Here is a 20,311-nt window from a genome sequence, read left to right on the forward strand (position 1 = left end):
GCTTCCTCAGTATGTTATGAAAGCTCAAGCAGGGTGAATTCTCCAAAAACAGTGCCCTGATTGGCAGCGCATCTATTTTGCTCTGCTGACAAACAACTGATTTAGCTGCTATAACTCATAGTTGGTGGGATCACCGCCAGCCACACTTGCGGAGAGGTGAAGGACATGAGGGTGCTTGGTGGACGCCATTTTGGGCGGCTCCTGGGCAATGCTGGGCAATCTCGTGAGGATTCGCGAGATTTCCCAAAATGCCAGGCGTGGACACGCCTGCCCAGTAACCAGCCAAAGGTGGGGCCAGCGAGGGGCATTTAAGGAGCCCTCAGATTCTGCTTCCCCCTTTTGCTTCGCTGGCCGAAAAAGGACAAGCCTTGCTTCTCCTTGCTTCCCGAAGAAAGAAGCTGTCGCCGAGCTTGGAGCTGCAGGAGGCCATGTGGGACTCAGCGAGGAAGACATCATCACTGGACTTAACAGTTTCCGGGTCCCTGGGTGAAGGGCGGTGGGAGCGGATTGCTAGGCAGGGGGGAGAGAGGTGGCGTGGTGAGGTTGGACCAGGAGTTTAGTATTAGCATGGGGCATTGGGCGCTCATTAGGATCATGAGCATGGCACAAAAAGGGAAGAAAAGGATGGCAAAGGGCTCAGCCGCGGCTGCGACAGAGACAGGGCCCGGGACTCAGCAGGGTGGGGAAATCCTGGTTAGGAGGACAGTGAGGCAGAGAACTCCATCGAGGGCCTGGGCCGAAGCCCAAGCCACATCCTCGGGCCTGGGCAGATATCCAGCTTTGGGCAGCTAATCTGGGAAGTAGGTCTGCGGTAACCCCCTCTGGGATTAGGACGATGAAGAGGGCCTCAGAAGCCTCACCAAGGAGTGAAGCTAGGGAAACTAACCCTGGGAAGCTGTCTCGTGGACCAGGGGGCAGAGGGACCCGGGAACAAGAGGTGGCAGTATCTACACGTCTTCTTTCTGCTCTTTTAGCTCACTTAGATGCAGTGGAAGCTGGGAACACACCAGCAATCGACCCAGCAGTCCTAAGGGTGAGGAAGGCTGTGCTGGAAGAAACGGAGCAACAGCCTTTGAGTGATCAGACAGTGTTGCCAGCAGGACCTATGGTTTCAGGCCACCCGTTGGGGGGAGCCAGAATGGCCAGTGACCACCTTGTAGTTTCCAAGCTGAACATCCCCTATCTTCCGCGACCTTTGGTGGGCACAGCTCAGTCGGCGCAGCCACCACACAGTGGCATTGGGCAGGGGTTTTGAGCCCCCCTGTTGTGTTTTGAATTTGGATCAAGGGAGATCTGCTCAAGATCCCAGTGTAAGTTTTGCCATGGGTGTGCTTGGTGCGGGGCCAGTCACACAACTTTGCACTGCAGTAGGGCTTGAGATGGCAGACCAGAGAGGGAGACAGGCAGCAACACCAGAGGTCAGCTGACCCAGCTTCCAGGTAAAGGGGCCCAGTCCCATCAGGCTGGACAGGCTCAAGGTTAGACTTCATGGCTTTAGACCAAAGGAACGTGCAATTGACTTATTGAAAGGGTTCAGGAAAGGTTTTGGAATCCCTTACATGGGCCCTCGTCGCTCTTTCATGTCTCATAATTTAAAATCAGTGATCAGCATAGAGGAGATGGCTAGGAAGAAGATTAAGAAGGAGGTGGTTGAAGGCAGGGTGGTGGGGCTGTTCTCTACCCCACCGATTGAGTCCCTCAGGGTGTCCCCTCTGGGGTTGGTAACCAACAGGACAGAGGGCTAGTTTAGGCTTATTCACCATCTATCCCCTCCCCCCCCTGGGGAGTCGGTGAACAACTTCATGCCAGGAGTATTGTGCTCTGTAAGGTAAACATCTTTTGATGCAGCAGTGCATATGGTATGTTCATGCAGTACAGGGGTGTTAGTGGGCAAATGCGACATCAAGTCCACATTTGCCTGTTGCCAGTTCATCCAGACAATTTTAATTTGCTGGGTTTCACATTTGATGGGGAATTTTATATCAATTGGGCATTGCTGATGGGATGCTCCATATCATGCTCACTGTTTGAGCGCTTGAGCTCCTTTTTGGAGTGGGTGCACAAACAGGAGACAGGGCCAAAATCTGTGGTGCACTATTTAGACGGTTTCCTGTTTGCAGGGCCAGCCGTGAGCGAATTCTGTAGGGAGGGAATGGAGGCTTTTCAGGCTTTGTGCGGAGATTTGGGAGTCCCTCTGGCTCACAAGAAGACAGAGGGGCCCTCAACCAAAATCATCTTCCTGGGCATCGAGCTGGACTTGGTGGAACAAGCTTCAGTTAGAGGGCACACTCTCTTCCAGGAGGGTTATACTTCCGCAAGTACAAGAGCTAGCAGGTCTCCTCAATGTCACTTGCAGGGTAATTGCGCTGGATAGAGCTTTCGTCCGGCGGCTTTATGTAGTGACCAAGGGGGGATGCCTCTCGGTGGGATAGTAGTTCCTTACCCACATATCTGCTTGTCACACAAAGGGCTGTATAGGGAAGACGGAGTCCATTTAAGGACAATGACATTTTCCTGTCAGACCTGCAGAGGTACCTGCAACAATGTGTGCGGGGGGGGGGGGAGAGTCAGGGTGCCAAAATTAAAAATTTGACCCCCTGCTGTGTTGGATAGGGGCAGAAAAGGGGGGTTAGCTGTGTGATTTCCTTTAGGGCACCATTTGGAAGGTGATAGGCTGCTTGAGCAATGGAGGGGGATGCCCTTGAGGCTCGCTGGCCAGGATCTCCCAGGGACTGTGGGCAAACCTTCCCACAGGCCAAGGGGCACGGCATGGGAAGGGAGTGACTGCTTCCTGTGTCCAGCAAGGAGCTTTTGCCCATTGGTTGCTTAGAAATGTTACTGGCAGGGACATTTCCGCCTCTCTGGCTTCACCTCTGCAGGTGTCTGTTAATTGTTGCCATATGTTAATAAAGTGATCTATAAAACCCACATGGTTGTCTGAGTGTCATTCTGTCTTCGCCACAATCTGGCTTCCTTAGCAGCATGCTCCTGGATTTGAAAAGGAGTGACTTTGAATCACCCCAGAAGGCCCTGTGTGGTTGTGAAGGGCCAAGGAGAAAAGTTACAGGGAACTACTACTGGTTGGTAAGCCCATCTGGAAGGGTTAAATCTCATCTGATCAAAGTTTATTCTCAAAGGACGCTTCTCTTTTAATGCTATATTTTGCAAAGGATTTTTCTTTTCTCTTTTCATTTGTTAATAAAGTGATATAAAATTAAATAACCTGCCCCCACATTCCACCTAAATTAACATTACTTTGTCAACTGGCATAAAATACTTCTACTTCTGCCCCAAAGAAGTCAGAGGCTTATCCATTTTTTAGTAGTTGTGAAAATGATCTATCTACACTGATTGTTTATATTACTAACTTTAAAAGAAATGTACTTGATTCTTGCTTTTAACAACTGCCCATAAATGGGAATTGGAATAAATTAAGATTTTAATAAATATTAATTTGAGCACTTTGAAGATTACATATTTGTATAATGCCTTAAAAGGTGGGAATCAGAAGACTTTAATGTTAAACTTTTTAGGGAAGAAATTGAGAACAAAATGCTCTCAAAGACAAGATATGTTGCAAGTTATGAATGAAAAATTAGACAAAAAGTTTGAAGAATTAGTAACAAACATATCTTTAAAATATGTTAAAATATACAGACAAGGATATATAAAATATGCAGACATAAAATTGGAATCTAATTTATAGTATTCAATCTGAATGAAAAAGATTTTTTCTGAGGATTACCAGAAAATATGGAAAATATGAAAAAAGGTGCAAATTTAAAAGCTGTAATTGTAACAGAAATTTCTAAATGATTTTACCATTTAGAAACTGTTACAATTACAGTTCGTAAATTAGACTTCTCCAAGGAAACTGATATAATTAACAAAATTAATTTAACATATGCAACTAGAAGACAGTTGCCAAGGGACACCATGATTCCACTGGTAAGAAAATCTACTAAAGCATCAGAGATGCAGAATTATTACCAACAGAGATTTATGATCCTTGGAAAGGAAGTGCAAATATTTATAGTCATCCAAATTACAACACTAATGAAATATAAAGAATATTCGAAGTTTGTAGAGATTCTTAGTAATCCAGGTCATGAAAAATTGCCTTTAGGATAAAGAATACTTCTTCCTGATAAATCTTTTAAAGCAAAACAACATTCTTTTTCATTGGAACAAAGTGGAAGGCATTATCTTCATCTTTAGAAAGCAACATTTTAAATTAAATTTAGTATCCAAAGCACAAGGCTTTCTAGAAAGATATGGATCTTTTCCCCAAAATAAGGATCAATTACCACAAAAAATGGGCCTTAAAGAAAAAAATAAAAAGAGGTTTGGCACTGGCCTAGGAGAGCAGACATCTTGAAACTTTTTATCATAAGGATAGATTTTTACATGGAATACAAATGGGGCAAATTCCCGACAAAAAAAAATATAACAATTTCACTATTGAAAAAAAAAGTTAATCAAGATGTAATGTGCCTGCAAGAAGACTGTAATATATGCCATCAAATAAAACTATTGCAACAACAAATTTCTTTGTTGATCATTTCAAGATATTGAAAATAATCTGAAATGTACAAAACAAAAGTATTTTGAACCTACTTAATTAAGAAAACGGACAAAAACCAAGATAATAACCAAAGTTCAGGAAGGAAATAAGACTTATAGGCATAGTGAAAATATTCAAAAATATTCATTGATTTTGGAATTATTATACAGTGGTACCTCGAGATAAGAGTTTAATTCGTTCCGGACCTGGGCTCTTAAGTCGAGCAGCTCTTATCTCGAACGACTTTTCCCCATAGGAATTAATGTAAATAATTTTAATTGGTTCCAGCCCTCAAAAAACTCACAAAGTTAGTCTAAATTATGCAAAAATACATGTTTTTAATTAAGAAATGTACATGTACATATAAATGAATAATGAAGTTTCTTTCACTTAACTTGTAAACTTTCTTAAACTTTTAAATTTACATATGTTCAACTTCTCTGCCACCCAATCCTGTAGGACAGAGGTCCCCAACCCTTTTTGCAGCAGGGACCGGCTTTAAGCGATCAAGAGAGGAATGGGTGAATGAATGGACAGAGGGTGGGAAGGAAGGAAGGAAAGAGGGAAGGGACAGGAACAGAGGAAGGAAGGAAGGAAACTTATGAAAGGGGAGAGTAAGAGAGGAATGAGTGAAGGGAGGGAGGGAAGAAGGTGGGAAGGAGAAAGAAAAGAAGAAATAGAGGAAGGGAAGGTAAAAGAGAGAAAGAAAAAGAGCAAGAAAGAAAGCAAGAAAGCAAGCAAGCAAGCAAGCAAGAAAGAAAGAAAGAAAGAAAGAAAGGGGGAAGGGACAGGAACAGAGGAAGGAAGCAAGGAAACTTATGAAAGGGGAGAGTAAGAGAGGAATGAGTGAAGGGAGGGAGGGAGGATAGAAGGTGGGAAGGAGAAAGAAAAGAAGAAAGAGGAAGGGAAGGTAAAAGAGAGAAAGAAAAAGAGCAAGAAAGAAAGAAAGAAAGAAAGGCAACTTCAAAGAAAGGCTCACTGAGCATCTCTCACTCTCTCTCTCTTTCTATCCCTCTCTTTCTCTCTCTCCCCCCTCTCTCTTTCTCTTTCTCTCCCCCTCCTGGACCTTTTCGCGCCTTTCCAATGCCCTTCTCTGTGCTTCGGAAGCCGCCGAACACCGTCAGAGGGGCGCGTCAGCGGCTTCCGAAGCACAGGGAAGGGCTTAAGCCGCCGCCTTTTCCCTTCCCCGTGGGAGCAAACATGCTTTGGGGGTTTGGCTGGGGGGGAGAAGAAGTAGGACCTTCCTAACTCTCTCCCCCCCAGCCAAACCCCCAAAGCATGTTTGCTGCCACAGGATTTAGCGGCGAAGTGACGTGGATGGATGGAAAGCTGAAACGGGGCTGTTTCAGCTTTCCATTCCTTCACGTCCCTTCCCCGCTAGATCCTGTGGCAGCAAACATGCTTTGGGGGTTTGGCTGGGGGGGAGAAGAAGTAGGACCTTCCTAACTCTCTCCCCCCCAGCCAAACCCCCAAAGCATGTTTGCTGCCACAGGATTTAGCGGCGAAGTGACGTGGATGGATGGAAAGCTGAAACGGGGCTGTTTCAGCTTTCCATTCCTTCACGTCCCTTCGCCGCTAGATCCTGTGGCAGCAAACATGCTTTGGGGGTTTGGCTGGGGGGGAGAAGAAGTAGGACCTTCCTAACTCTCTCCCCCGCAGCCAAACCCCCAAAGCATGTTTGCTGCCACAGGATTTAGCGGCGAAGTGACGTGGATGGATGGAAAGCTGAAACGGGGCTGTTTCAGCTTTCCATTCCTTCACGTCCCTTCGCCGCTAGATCCTGTGGCAGCAAACATGCTTTGGGGGTTTGGCTGGGGGGGAGAAGAAGTAGGACCTTCCTAACTCTCTCCCCCCCAGCCAACCCCCCAAAGCATGTTTGCTGCCACAGGATTTAGCGGGAAAGAGAAGAATGGAGAGAGAGCCGCGCGTGTGTCGCGGCTCTCTCAGGCTGCTCCGCCCGGAATGGGGATCCTCCGGAGGGGCGCACGGGAAGGGCTTAAGCCGCCGCCTTTTCCCTTCCCCTTCGGAGCCCGAGAGGTGAAAAGAGAAGCCGCCGCCTTTTCCCTTCCCCTTCGGAGCCCGAGAGGGGGAAAGAGAAGAATGGAGAGAGCGCCGCACGTGTGTCGGTGTGTCGCGGCTCTCTCTCCATTCTTCTCTTTCCCCCTCTCAGGCTCCGAAGGGGAAGGGAAAAGGCGGCGGCTTAAGCCCTTCCCGTGCGCCCCTCCGGAGGATCCCCATCCCGGGCGGAGCAGCCTGAGAGAGCCGCGACACACGCGCGGCTCTCTCTCCATTCTTCTCTTTCCCCGGATCGCTTGCTTTCCCAGGCAGCCGGCTTGTTGGCCGGGGAAGCAAGCGATCCGGGGAAAGAGAAGAATGGAGAGAGAGCCGCGCGTGTGTCGGTGTGTTGCGGCTCTCTCAGGCTGCTCCGCCCGGGATGGGGATCCTCGGGAGGTTTTAAAAGATCGCAGCCGGGTTGGGGGCTCGGGGGTTGCTAGAAAGCTCCTCCAGGCGGGCTGCGATCTTTTCAAACAGGCGCACCACCTCTCCGCTGACTCCTGGCGAACTTCCCGGCTTTAGGAGTCAGCGGAGAGGCGGTGCGCCTGTCTGAAAAGGTCGCAGCCGGCCTGGGTGAGCTTTCTAGCAACCCCCGAGCCCGGGTTGGGGGTTCGGGGGGGTGCTGGAAATGTCGGGGGCGCAAGAGCGGTTGCGCGCGCTCCCGATCTCCCTGCTAGGCCCCTCGGAATTAAAAAAAAGAAAAGGCTTTGCCGGCGACAGTCCCCCTGCCACCGTTCGGATCCCCCCACCTCCAAGCAGAAGCCAAGGACCCCCAGAGTGGGGCGGCAGGGGAGGCGAACGCCTCTCCGCTTACCAAGTGCCGGGATACGAGCCGAGAGGAGCCGGGCGCTGGCTTGCCTTCCTTCCTTCCAGCGTCTTCGGAAGCTGCCGAAAGCGTCAGGGGGCGCGGCTCCTCTCGGCTCGTATCCCGGATGTGAGCTCGGGAGGCGAACAAAAATGTCGCTCCCTTCCAAGCTCTTATCTCGAGTAGCTTGTACGTAGAGCTGCTCGTATGTTGAGGTTCCACTGTACTAATCTATGTAAAAGAAACAAAGTTGCATTAAATGTATTGATTATATTGTAGTCAACAGACTCAAACTCAACCCTGACAAGACGGAGTATCTGTGGGTTTTGCCTCCAAAGGACAATTCCATCTGTCCGTCCATTACCCTGGGGGGGAATTGTTGACCCCCCTCAGAGAGGGTCCGCAACTTGGGCGTCCTCCTCAATCCACAGCTTACATTAGAGAACCATCTTTCAGCTGTGACGAGGGGGGCATTTGTCCAGGTTCACCTGGTGCACCAGTTGCGGCCCTACCTGGACTGGGAGTCACTGCTGACAGTCACTCATGCCCTCATTACCTCAAGGTTTGACTGCTGTAATGCTATCTACATGGGGCTACCTTTGAAGAGTGTTCGGAAACTTCAGATCGTGTCGAATGCAGCTGTGAGAGCAATCATGGGCTTCCCCAGGTATGCCCATGTTACATCAACACTCCTCAGTCTGCATTGGTTGCCGATCAGTTTCAGGTCACAATTCAAAGTGTTGGTTATGACCTATAAAGTCCTTCATGGCATCGGACCAGAATATCTCCAGGACTGCCTTCTGCCGCACAAATCCCAGCGACCGGTTAGGTCCCACAGAGTTGGCCTTCTCCGTGTCCTGCCGACGAAACAATGTCTGGCGGGACCCAGGGGAAGAGCTTTCTCTGTGGTGGCCCTGACCCTTTGGAATCAACTCCCCCCGGAGATTAGGACTGCCCCCACCCTCCTTGCCTTTCGCAAACTTCTCAAAACCCACCTCTGTTGCCAGGCATGGGGAAATTGATTCCCCTGGGCCATTTCCATTTTATGTATAGTTTGTATGAGATGTATGATTGTTTTTATATTAAGGGTTTTAAATGGTTTTACCATTGGATTTATATTGTTTTGCTGTTGTGAGCCGCTCTGAGTCTGCAGAAAGGGGCGACATACAAATCCATTTAATAATAATAATAATAATAATACTTCTGATGAAGGACTTAATGAATTCTATTTTTAAAGTAAATTCTATGCATGACTTATGGAAATAAGTATTTCTTTGATACCCAAGGAACGACTAAACTGCGAAGCATTACAGACTTTCCCCCCTTCTTTTTAATAATGATTATAAATTGTTTACAATTTAGTTTAGTCATGCTAAACAGGTGGAGTAGCTGTTCCTTCTTTATCTTTTGTGTATTGCCTCTTTCTCTCCCCAAGAGTTAGAGTAGGTTATGAGGCATTACTTTGGGTGTACTTATCACTACTTTCTCGCTAGCAACAGCAAAGCTAATTACAGGAGGGAAGGAATGGTATGAGTCTGTGACACAGGCAATGAGCAAATTGAGCAGCATTATATAAAATCAACTATCTTCAATGGGGATTTTAGCACTCTGACGACAATAGTAGAGGACTAACAAAAGCTTAGTTAATTTTAGTAGTTTTTAATAAATTTTAAACGTTTTGGAGATCACAATGGCTGTTGCCTTTCCATTTACAAATACACCTGGAACTCGCATTTTTAGGACAATTCTTCATACATATATATGAAGATAATATGATTTCTATAACTGAAGGACGATATTAGAGTAATCTTCTATATAAATGAACTTCTACAACAATGTAGTGACAAATAGGTTTCGTTAATTTTCTGAGATGCAAAAAAAGCATTTGACAAGTTGAAATCAAACTTTATGTTTCAAGTAATTAAAAGTATGGACTTTGAACTCAGTTATAGGGTTGAAGTCCATTTATGCACTCCAGAAGGCTTAGATTATGGTAAGTGGAGATCTGACAAAATTATATGAAATCCCAAAAGGAACAGGACAGAGCTGTCTTCTAACTCCTTTATTATTTATCTTGTTGGTGGTATTGCTAAACAGAAATATTAGATAAGAACCTTTTTGAGACCAAGTGCCCAACTGCAGCCCAACACCCACATATTTATCTCCGAGTGCCAATAGGCCAATTTACCGCATTTTTCAGACACACCAAGATTGTGAAGAGGTAAATAAGAAAAAAGTTTTTGTGTCTCCTGCCCCCTGCCTCCAGGAGTACTTTGCAGGCCTCTCAAACTCTCTGCACACTCTGTTTTTAGAAAAAAAAAACCCCTCATATGTGAATAATGTTTTTTCCTCTGGTATCCCCCCTACTACAACAGCACTTTCAATGAAACTTTTTATTGAAATGTAAAACTTTGCACTTGGCATGCTTTTTATTAGTGTGATTTTTGCTGTTGTATGCCCGCTGATAACTTTTCTATCCTTGACTCATATTCTTTAAGTTTGAGAGAAAAACATGCAGCATTCAGGTCATCTGTAAGTCTGTTTCTGGTGTCATTTTTATACAATTTAAAGCAGAAAACAGCTGCCCGTAAGATGATCAAAACAAAGTAAGGAAAGCAATCCCAAGTGCTTCCATGGACCTAAAATCCTCTGGAAGAGAATTCCACATTTTAAAGATTTCATTTTTATAAGTAGAGTGGTACCTCTATTTATGAACTTAATTTGTTCCGTGACCAGGTTCTTAAGTAGAAAGGTTTATAAGAAAAAGCAATTTTTCCCTTGAGAACCACAGTAAAAGCAAATAATGCGTGCAATTGGGGAAACCACAGGGAGGGCAGAGGCCCTGTTTCTTCCCAGGAGATTCCTAGAGAGGCCTCACGGAAGCTTCTCCCTGCCTTTTCCAGTTACAGTTTCAGAGGCTCAGGTTTATAAGTGGAAAATGGTTCTTGAGAAGAGGCAAAATAATCTTGAATACCCGGTTCTTATCTATAAAAGTTCGTAAGTAGAGGCGTTCTTAGGTAGAGATACCACTGTACAGGTATCTATATTTTCAGGTTTTTCACGCAGGTCACAGAATTTATTTTTCCATGTGATACTTTTTAAAAATTCCAATAGTTCCATTTCCAGATTTTCTAAATCTAACCAGTTTAAGCAAAAAAGATCAATTTTTATAAATTTGGCTTTTTCTGGGGAAGAAAGAAAACACGGCGTTTCTCCATCTTACAGAACTGTAAAAAGCTGTTACCAAAATTCACCTCTGCAGTTGCTACAATACTAGATTCTTTGTAGATTTCTTGATGGCTTGTAAGATTGTCTGCAAATATTGTAGAATTTTCTAAATGCATTTTTAGATTTGGAAAGTATTTCAGCTGCCCACTTTCAAAGTCTGTAATTCTATCTTTCTTTCGGTCTTTCTGTTTTTACACTGCAATTGATGATTTCTCTAGAGAAACTGGTTACTCGCCCGCCCCTCTTTCTCTTTCTCTCTCTTTTTAAAGGAAAAGAACCTGGTGGAAAGCTAGCCAGCCCCATCTGAACTCACACCCCAGCCTTCCTCAGATCTTCTTTACATTGCAAGTAGAGCAATGGAAAAAACCCTGCAAAGACTTAGGGCTTGGAAAACATTCTTCTTTGCAGGGAGTAACAGTGAAAAAGCTTGCAAATGGGCAAGAGCTGGGAACATTATTAGCACCTGATTAGGGCTGGAAAGAAAAAATTAAGATCAAGTAAAACAATGAAAAAACTCCTACAGAGACAGGGTTTGGAATGCATTCTTCGCATAGAATAACAATGAAAGAGCTTGGGTACATTAATAGCACCTGGTTAGGGTTGTAAAGAAATATCTGGAATAAGTAAAGCAATGAAAAAAAGCATACAAAGACAGGGTTTGGAGTATATTCTTGGCAGAATGTAACAATGAAATAGTTTGCAAGCTGGTAAAAGCTGGGAACATTGTTAGCATGGTTAGGGCTGAAAGAAACTTACTCAGAGCAAGTTAGAATAATGAAACAAACCCTGCAAAGATGTAGGGCTTGGAAAACATTCTTCACAGAGAGTAACAATGAAAGAGCTTGGGTACATTAATAGCACCTGGTTAGGACTGGAAAGCAATATCTGGAGCAAGTAAAGCAATGAAAAAAAAAGATAGGGTTCGCAATACATTCTTGGCAGAGAGTAACAATGAAAGAGCTTGTAAGCCGGTAAAAGCTGGGAACATTGTTAGCACCTGGTTAAGGCTGGAAAGAAACATTTGGAGCAGAGAATTTAAAAAAAAAATATCAAAGGCTGGGTTTGGAATACATTCTTGGCAGAGATTAACAATGAAAGAGCTTACAAGCCAGTAAGAGCTGAGAACATCGTTAGTACCTGCTTAGGGCTAGAAAGAAACTTACTCAGAGCAAGTAAGAGTAATTAAAAAAACCCTGCAAAGACTTAGGGCTTGGAAAACATTCTTCATAGAGAGAAACAATGAAAGAGCCTGCAAGATAAGAGCTGGGAAGATCGCTAGCCACTAGTTAGGGCTTGGCGGGGGAGCTATATTCAGTGTATAAGATCCACCCTAATTATCAGCCTATTTAGGGGAGGAAAAAGGTGCGTCTAATACACCAAAAATACAGTATTTAGTAGATTAGAAAGTTATTGCTTTATTTTGGCAACTTTCTGTCCATTAGGTCAATAAAAAGATTGAACTCAACTGGATCTCACTGTCTTATCTCTGAGTTTGGGCCTGACATTGATTTATTTAAGTAACATTAAAATATGTACTGCTTTTATAACCAGAGAATAAATATTCAATATAGTAAAGTAAATAAAAAGATGCCTTGCTTAGAAGAAAGCTGCAATATATATTATCTGTTACCTGTTACTGAAGTCTAAAAAATAATTCGCATTTCATTAATGTTGATCTGGAATACGAAAATTAAAAAGCTGTGACAATGAATAGCAACAAATAATATTTTTTTCTTTAGAACAAGTTTTGAGCAAGCAGAATCTAAACAAGAATTACATGTTTGGACAGCCATGACACTACTGCATCATAATTCCTTTCTACAAGGGAATTAAAATTGACAATAAGATCCAACTTTAAATTATATGGTATTTCAAGTGTGATCTTATAAAGTTTTATAAAGTGGCACTATCACTTCCCATGATTTTGATACAATCCCTTTGTTTGTTGAAAACAGTCTGAAAATTAAAATTAGAAACTGTATTTCTATCTTTTGAAGACTTTTGTTGCTGCAGGCTTTTACTTTAGAAACTATTGCTAAAAGTGCAATCCTTTTTTATAGAGAAAGTGTTGATCTAGGCTTCACTAATTATGTTATTGAATGAAAAAAGATTATTAGTTAGTATGGGGTCAAAATTAGATAGCATCTGGTGAAATGATTGATTGTACATTTATTATACACCAGCTGTACCTGGCCACGCATTGCTGAAGCTCAGTTTGGTTTGCTAACCAACTCTAGAACATGCAACATATAATTCTCCATGTGAGAAGGAATCCGTTTATAGATCTAAACCACACAATTCTAAAGATTGGCCTTGAGCTTTGTTGGTGGTAATTGTAAACATCAATTGTATTGGGAAATGGAATATCTGAAATTGAAATGTCATATCCGTTGGAATCATAGGAATGCGAGGAATGAGGACATCTTCATCTTTGAAAGGTCCTGTTAAGATCTTTGCATGTTGCATGTTGAATGACAATTTCAAAGCGGAAGCAGTTCTTCCACCTACTAGGAATGTTGCAGATATTCTGGATGACGCAAGAGCCAAGGCTATGTCATTTTGGGCTTGAATTGCTGCCAGAATCAATCTAATTAGGACAACAGGTCCTTCTTTCATCTATGGCAAATGAAAGAATTTGCCATACAGCTTCATTGCTACTATTTTTAACTGTCACAGGTGTGACATTTATATAATAGTAGGTATATAAAAATACACACGTATTGGAATGCAACATTGTGTCAAAATTTCAAAGCCATCGGTGAAGAAGGTCCTGTTTTAAGCACCTGCATGATTTTACCTGTCAGGTGTGACATCTATATAATATAATAGTAGGTATATAAAAACACACACATATTTGAATGCAATGTTGTGTCAAAATCTCAAAGCAATTGGTGAAGAAGGTCCTGTTTTAAGCACCTGTATCTTTTTACCTGTCACAGCTGTAACGTCTATATAATATAGGTATATAAAAACATGAATATACTCAAATGCAACATTGTGGCAAAATTTCAAAGTAATCAGTGAAGAACTTTAAAAGATTTAAGATTTTGAACAAATAAACATTTACATTTTTATTTACAGTGTTCTCTTGTTTATTGCAGGTGTTATGTTCCAGGACCACTGGACAATGAAGCAACATTCTGGGCAGGGGGTTGTCCGCTTCCTGCAAAAGTCCCAGGCGGGCTGGGCTTCGGCTCCTACCGTTCCAAGCCCCAAGGTAGAGGCGCATAGGAGTTGGAGTCCGGCACATCTGAGGCGATGAGGGTGAGACCATGGGTGTATGAGTCTGCCTAAGCACACTTCATGTTTTCCCCAAAGACAGTCGGGCAAGAGAAAAGGCGTCTCTCCGCCGCTGTGCATAGATTTATTACTCAAAAGTTAGGATACATTTTTAATGAACAGGATTTTTATCTCAACTTTTGAGAATAAATTGTAGACAAGTAGTAAATTAATAAAATTTTATTTCAGCAACATTATTTAAAAATATGCCAGAGGATCTAAGGAAGAAAAAAGCAGCACTTTGCTGTCATGATGCAAGTTTGGGCTCTTTTGTATAAGCAATGTGATATTCATGCATATATAATAAAATGGTTCAAAATCACAAATCTGAAGTACAATGTTCCATTAATGTACTTTGAATTCAATGTTTTCTTAATATGTGTGGTAGTTTTAAATGTTAAATTTAAGTGTTAATGTAAAGACTTAACCTTGGGTTACAAATTCTGGTCTTGACAGTTGTAATAGTTTGGTCCATGTAAATTTTAGGACAGGACAGTGTATAGGTTTTACAAGAATGTTTTTTGTAAATGATGTGGTACTTGAATATAACTTGAAACTATTCCATTTTAGACTTTTATTGAACTATTTGAATATACACAATGAAAATGAGACATACTATTATATGTATGTTACAAGTCATTCTAATGTCCTTTTGGCATTATTTCTGTTGTTATAGAGCTTTTGAAAAGTGTGGGGGGGGGGGGGGACACCTGAAACGCAGCGGGCTTTAATAAAAACTTGTTTATTAGCATGTGGAAATAGCCCCATTCTCTGTATGTTTGTGTCTGAGTTTCTCTTCTTTTTCTGTCATAGTGTTTTCATACCATCCTGTCTGCTCTGGATTAAGTGGCTCAAGGCTGTGAATGTGCTTTGAGAATCAGATCTTGAAAAAATAGGATATCTGCAGCTCTGAGAAGATTGGGAATTCTAATTAGATGGTTAGAAAGTTGTCTGAACACAATTCACTTAACAAATGCCTTGTTTAGCAACAGATATTCTGGTCCAAACTGTAATCGTAAATCAAGTATGTACTATATAATGTTAGCAAGTACTTAGTCTGAAATACATTTACCAACATCCGTGAAATGGTATTTTATTTTCTGTTATTTTCTGCACCACCACACATTCATAATCATATTTTTGTTTTCTAATACACTGCAATAAGTGAATGTAGATCAATCATCTGCCTTTCATGCAGGCATAACAGGTAGGCAATAATAATTTGTGAATAATAACTTGTTTATGCAAGCAGAGCAATCTGGTAATTAGGCTTTCCTGTACAAGAGACAAAGATGAAGGTGCACATGGGTACAGGTAGAATGGATTTGTCAATTTTAATTACTGTTCTGTTTGAAAAAAAATGTGCAAAAAACCTACACATTATACTCTAACATCTCTTTCTGACTTTCTGATCTTCAATTCTTACTACTGCTGTCCCCAGCCCCTCTGAGATCCAATTTTAGCAACAAAATTATTTATCTTAAATCAGAATTTTAAATCTAATTTCAGTTTGGTTGAAAAACACTAATTATAATTATGGTTAATTTTGATAATACCAGAATAATAGTGAATGAGTTTGTCACTTACTAACCCACAGATTTATATATATATTATTGCATGTGATTTATTTTCAACTTACATCTGTGATCATTTTCCCTCTGGTTTTGTTCCTTTCTCTGTGGTTGGCTCGTTTCTGTTTCTGTTGCAAAACTCGTTCCCTGGCGGTACGATACTCCAGTGCAAATTCACTAATAATCTTGCAGAATTTATTGATGTTGATTTCACGGATTGCATAAAGAGGATAGCCCATAAATAACAAGAAGGAATGGAACCTAGACAACCATAAGAAGTTACCTTTTAGAGTTTTTTCTATAATTAGTAACAGAATGCCCCAAACATTCTTTTCATGCAGAAAGACCAAAGTTTGGCATTTTGGGAATAGAAGACCCAAGTCAGAGCTGCTTTCCTAGCTATCAATCATTCAACCACCCACTCACCCACTACCTACCCTACTTAGAGTCAAGTACTATTTGAATATTACATCTTTTTATTGTTCCGCTTACTCCACATTTATCCTTTTTTCAGGATTCCTATTTTTTCAGTGGGTTAAAAACATTCTAGAAAAAGGAAATGGGGAACTATGGCTATAATGTTACCAATTAATATGTAAGGATCAAGAATCGAGCTTGCTTTCGAAGAGACTTTGGTTTTATAAGCAAACAAAATACAATTTCATTTATTTCGATGCTAGTTTTATAACTTCAATTTTCACTTCCACACTACGTCAGGATAATCTCATTTTTCTAGCCAAATACAAATTGGTTCCCAATTCAGAGAAATAGATTGAATTCAATTGTAGAAAGTTCCTTTAGTGGAATTCTTGCCCTCCTCCCAGAAAAATGGCTATTCAGCATTTGTCTGAAAAACTCCTGTGGCCGAATACTTCAATGTCAAATCATTTTTGGCCAGAAAATTCCTCCTTTCTGATTTTGATATCTCTTTATAATGCTTCCACTAGCTGGTTTACAGCCCTGTTCTTGAGCTCTATGAAAAATAAATACACACCTTCTTCCACATGAATACACACCTTCTTCCACCTTCTTCAAGATTTGGAAGATAACTATCATGACTGTCCTTAGCCTTCTCTTCTTTAGGCTAAACATACTCGAATCATACGATTTAGCATCTAAGCCCCTCATTGTCTTTATTGTTCTTCTTTGCATACTTCCTAGTTTCTTTGCATTCATGTTGTGGTGACCAAAACTGGACACAGTTTTTCAGGTGTGGCCTCTCATAGCATATCACAGAGCTATCCTTTCTTATAATCTCAACATTGTACAGTGTTCCCTCGTTTATCCCGGGTGTTACGTTCCAGGACCACCCGCAATAAATGAAAATCCGTGAAGTAGGGACAATAAAGCGACATTCTGGGCAGGGGGTGGCCTGCTTCCTGCAAAAGTTCCAGGTGGGCTGGGCTTTGGCTTCAAGCCCCAACGTATGAGCCCATGGGAGTTCTCATTTTCCCCAAAGACAGACACTTTGCATTTCCCCCAAAGACAGCCGGGTAAGACAAAAGGCGCCTCTCCACCGCTAGCTGTGCAATGCCCTTGGCTGCTGCAGCCACCTCCTTGAAAGTGCTCAGGGATCCAGAGGGGAAGAAAGGAGATGCCTGCCTTCCTCTCCTTCGTCCAGTCCAGAGCAGAAAAGCTGCAGAGGCAGAGATCGGTGAGCCTTCTGCTTCGCCCTCGGCTCTGCCACAGTCCCCCGAGCCCCAGACAGCCCTAGAATCCTGGCCGCCAGTGCCTCCCCCCCACCCAGCCACCTGCAGTGGAACACCACCACTGGCTCTGGCAGTCACCGCGAGCCCCTGACCATGCATGCATAAATGTCATGCCTTTTTCCTCCTATCAGGACTGGCAAGGTCTTTTTAAAAACCCGCGATGCACCGAGTCCTTGAAAGGTGAATCACGAAGTGGGGAGGGAACACTGTATTTCTGTTGATGCAACTCAAAACTACATTTGTTCTTTTGGCAGGTGAAGTATACTACTAGCTCATGCTTATACTATAATCAATCGGACCATCCAATTTTTTTCTTATAAGTGCTATGCTAATCCAAGTAATTATCTATCCCAATGACAGTGAACCCTTTTCTGGTTGTGTGCCAAAAGTTCCATTCTGACTCAGATGCAAGCAAGGTGAAGGTGGGGTACTGGTATAGGTTGTATTATTAAAGATGAGCTTGGTGTACCATTTTGGGCTGAATATGGACTCAAAATAAACTCTCATGCCAATTTTTAGAAAACACTTTCTTCAAGCAAGGATAGAGGAAATGTCTGCATCTTTCAAGAAGACAATTATTTTTATGCAGAACAATGCTCCATTGCAATCATTAAAGTGCTCCACTGTGTGGCTAGTCAGTGAAGGCCTTAAAGATGAAAGAATAATGATATGGCCCCTTCCTCACTTGACCTAAACACCATTGAGAACTTGTGGGCCTTTCTTATGGGATACCTTCTTATAGGATACCTCTCTGAACAGTGACTGGGAGGCTGTGGGTGTTGTTGCAGAAAAAGTTGACCATCAACAGATCAAGAAATTTGCAGACTCCATAAATGGAAGGTTTATGACTGTTATTGAAAAGAAGGGTGGCTATAGTGGTCACTTATTTTTTTCTCCTTCAAATTTCGGAAATGTTTATGTATACATTTTGAGTTGTTTGTTTATTGTTCTCACTCTAACAAATGCAAATAAACGAATAAGGTGGGCAAATTTTTCTTTTGCATTTAGTTGCATAATAATTCTGCACACTAATACTTGCCCAATATTGAGCACACTATTCTCCTAAAAAAGACAAAACCTTATTTTTACTTCCTTAAATACTCAGGTTTGAGGGTCATTAACATTTTAGATTGACTAAGAGCACTGTAATTGTTCAATAATAAAAGTAATCTTCCAAAATACAATTTGCCTAATAATTATGCAGTGTAAACCTGTTTACCACTGAATTACATTTTAGTGCAAAAGGGCCAATATTTTAAATCTTTGAAGATCCTTTTGAACCTCAAGGCTGTTTTCTGAGCTGCTACCAATTCCTCCCAGTTAGCTTTGTATCACAGTAAATTTGCTGAACATTTTATCTCTATTTTCAAAAAATATTGATGTGCATTAGGTCCAGAATAGAAATCTGAATACCTTACTGCCTCTGTCTGTCTTCCTTACTCTCTCTCTCTCTCTCACACACACTCACAGACTTAGCCCCAGTGCTGAGCCCAATTTGTTTGGCAGCTACCATTTTTCCCTGCCCATTTGTGGGTCGGAACAAAAAGGAAGTTGCATTTGGGTCACTGTTGCATACCGCAAAGGCATCAGTTTTGCTATGCTGATTCAATAGGTTCTGCACAGTGCTGTAGAAACTCTCTAAAGCAGAAAATTGAAATTGTTTATTTGGTGGTAGGGAAAAATGGCTGCTGCATTTGAATCACAGCAACACAGTACTGCCCTCCTTCCATAACATGAAAGGCTTTCAGAAGAGTAAAATAGGTGATCCTACAGCAACCCTGCCGTGACCTCAAGTCTGCTGCAGCTGTCATATTATTGAAATGGAGTCATAAATAGTCTTGAGAGGATCAGTCATAATTCTGAATCTCTATTAAATATAACCTTTTGTACCTCGAGGATTGCCTGTAATATATTGTAGCAGATCATAAAGATAACTTAATGAAAAATAAAATAAAATAAAAGGAATCCAACATATTTGTTGCTGCAATTAAAAAAAGAGAATTCCAAATATTTGGTACTGGAATAAATCCTCCCTTGACCATGCATTCTCAATGTATAGTCATAACCCACTGGGAAATCCAAAGCAACCTTAAGGAGAGTGGAGCTATCACACATTTTATTTTTAATTTAATTTAATATTACCCAGACAAAGGAGAAATGTAGTCAGCGTGGCTCCACTTACATTTGATTGCTCTGACTAATCACACTAATCTCAATCTCCATGTAAAGGTAGAGAATTTTTGCGGAAGGGGGTATTCAGCTTGTCACAAATGTTATGGGAAGAGGAGTTCCTCTCATTACTCATCCACCTTCCTCCAACTGCTAGAAATTCCTAGGTCAGGTAGGCATTAGAGGAATGAAGGGTTGGGACCTGGGATTCTGGACTGTAAAAGATCTGTAAAAGGCTGGAGGAGGAAGAAAAAATTGTGGCTGCCACTGCCTTCTATTTCTTCTGCTTGTGAGAGCTACGTCATCAACTTCCCAGCTCATCATAAAAATGAGCGAGATGATGCCACAATTAGGCAGGATAACATCTCAGACTAGTCTAGAACAGCACATTATCATGGATTGCAAATGTCTAAGTCTTCTAAACTTTCCACCACCTCCTTGCAAAAAATAAATAAATAATAAAGACAAAAAGAGGAAAAGAAAAGAGTTCTGCACTCTGGTTTTCCTCCCTTCACATTTGGGCTTCAGGGAAACAAAGCCCACATCTTCCTAAGCGTGGCATAATTGTTAAACTGTTGGAATGGCACCTAGTAATCCCAGGTTCAAGTCTATCCTTAGCTATGGAAACTCAAAGTGATTTTGGACCAGCCACTTTCTCTGAGTCCACCTTAACTCTCATAGTTGTTGTGAAAAGATGTAACCTATATGCTAAATGAGCCTCCTAAATGAAAAGTGATAAACATCTAAGAAATTCATTCATTCATTGCTATATATATTAATACTGTACACATATCATAATATCCCCTAGCAGTTTGGCCCATGGAATGGGTAAGCAGGAAGGGGGGAGTGGTTTAATGAATTCTACCCTGATGAACTTTGGAGATTTTCTGTGGAACTATCAGTCAAATGGGCTTCATGGCACCATCTTAAA

General features: G+C 42.0%; 1 protein-coding gene across 4 annotated transcripts in view; it reads right to left on the reverse strand.

The window, feature by feature from the left end:
• Positions 1–20,311, reverse strand: part of FHOD3 (formin homology 2 domain containing 3) — a 363,967-nt gene that overhangs the window by 32,171 nt on the left and 311,485 nt on the right. For all 4 annotated transcript variants that reach the window (XM_070728908.1, XM_070728906.1, XM_070728907.1 and 1 more), the window contains one exon: positions 15,571–15,763. In XM_070728908.1, the coding sequence (XP_070585009.1) occupies positions 15,571–15,763 (193 nt within the window). The remainder of the gene's footprint in view (positions 1–15,570; positions 15,764–20,311) is intronic.

The sequence above is a fragment of the Erythrolamprus reginae genome, chromosome Z, assembly GCF_031021105.1.
Source record: "Erythrolamprus reginae isolate rEryReg1 chromosome Z, rEryReg1.hap1, whole genome shotgun sequence".
NCBI lineage: Eukaryota > Metazoa > Chordata > Lepidosauria > Squamata > Dipsadidae > Erythrolamprus > Erythrolamprus reginae.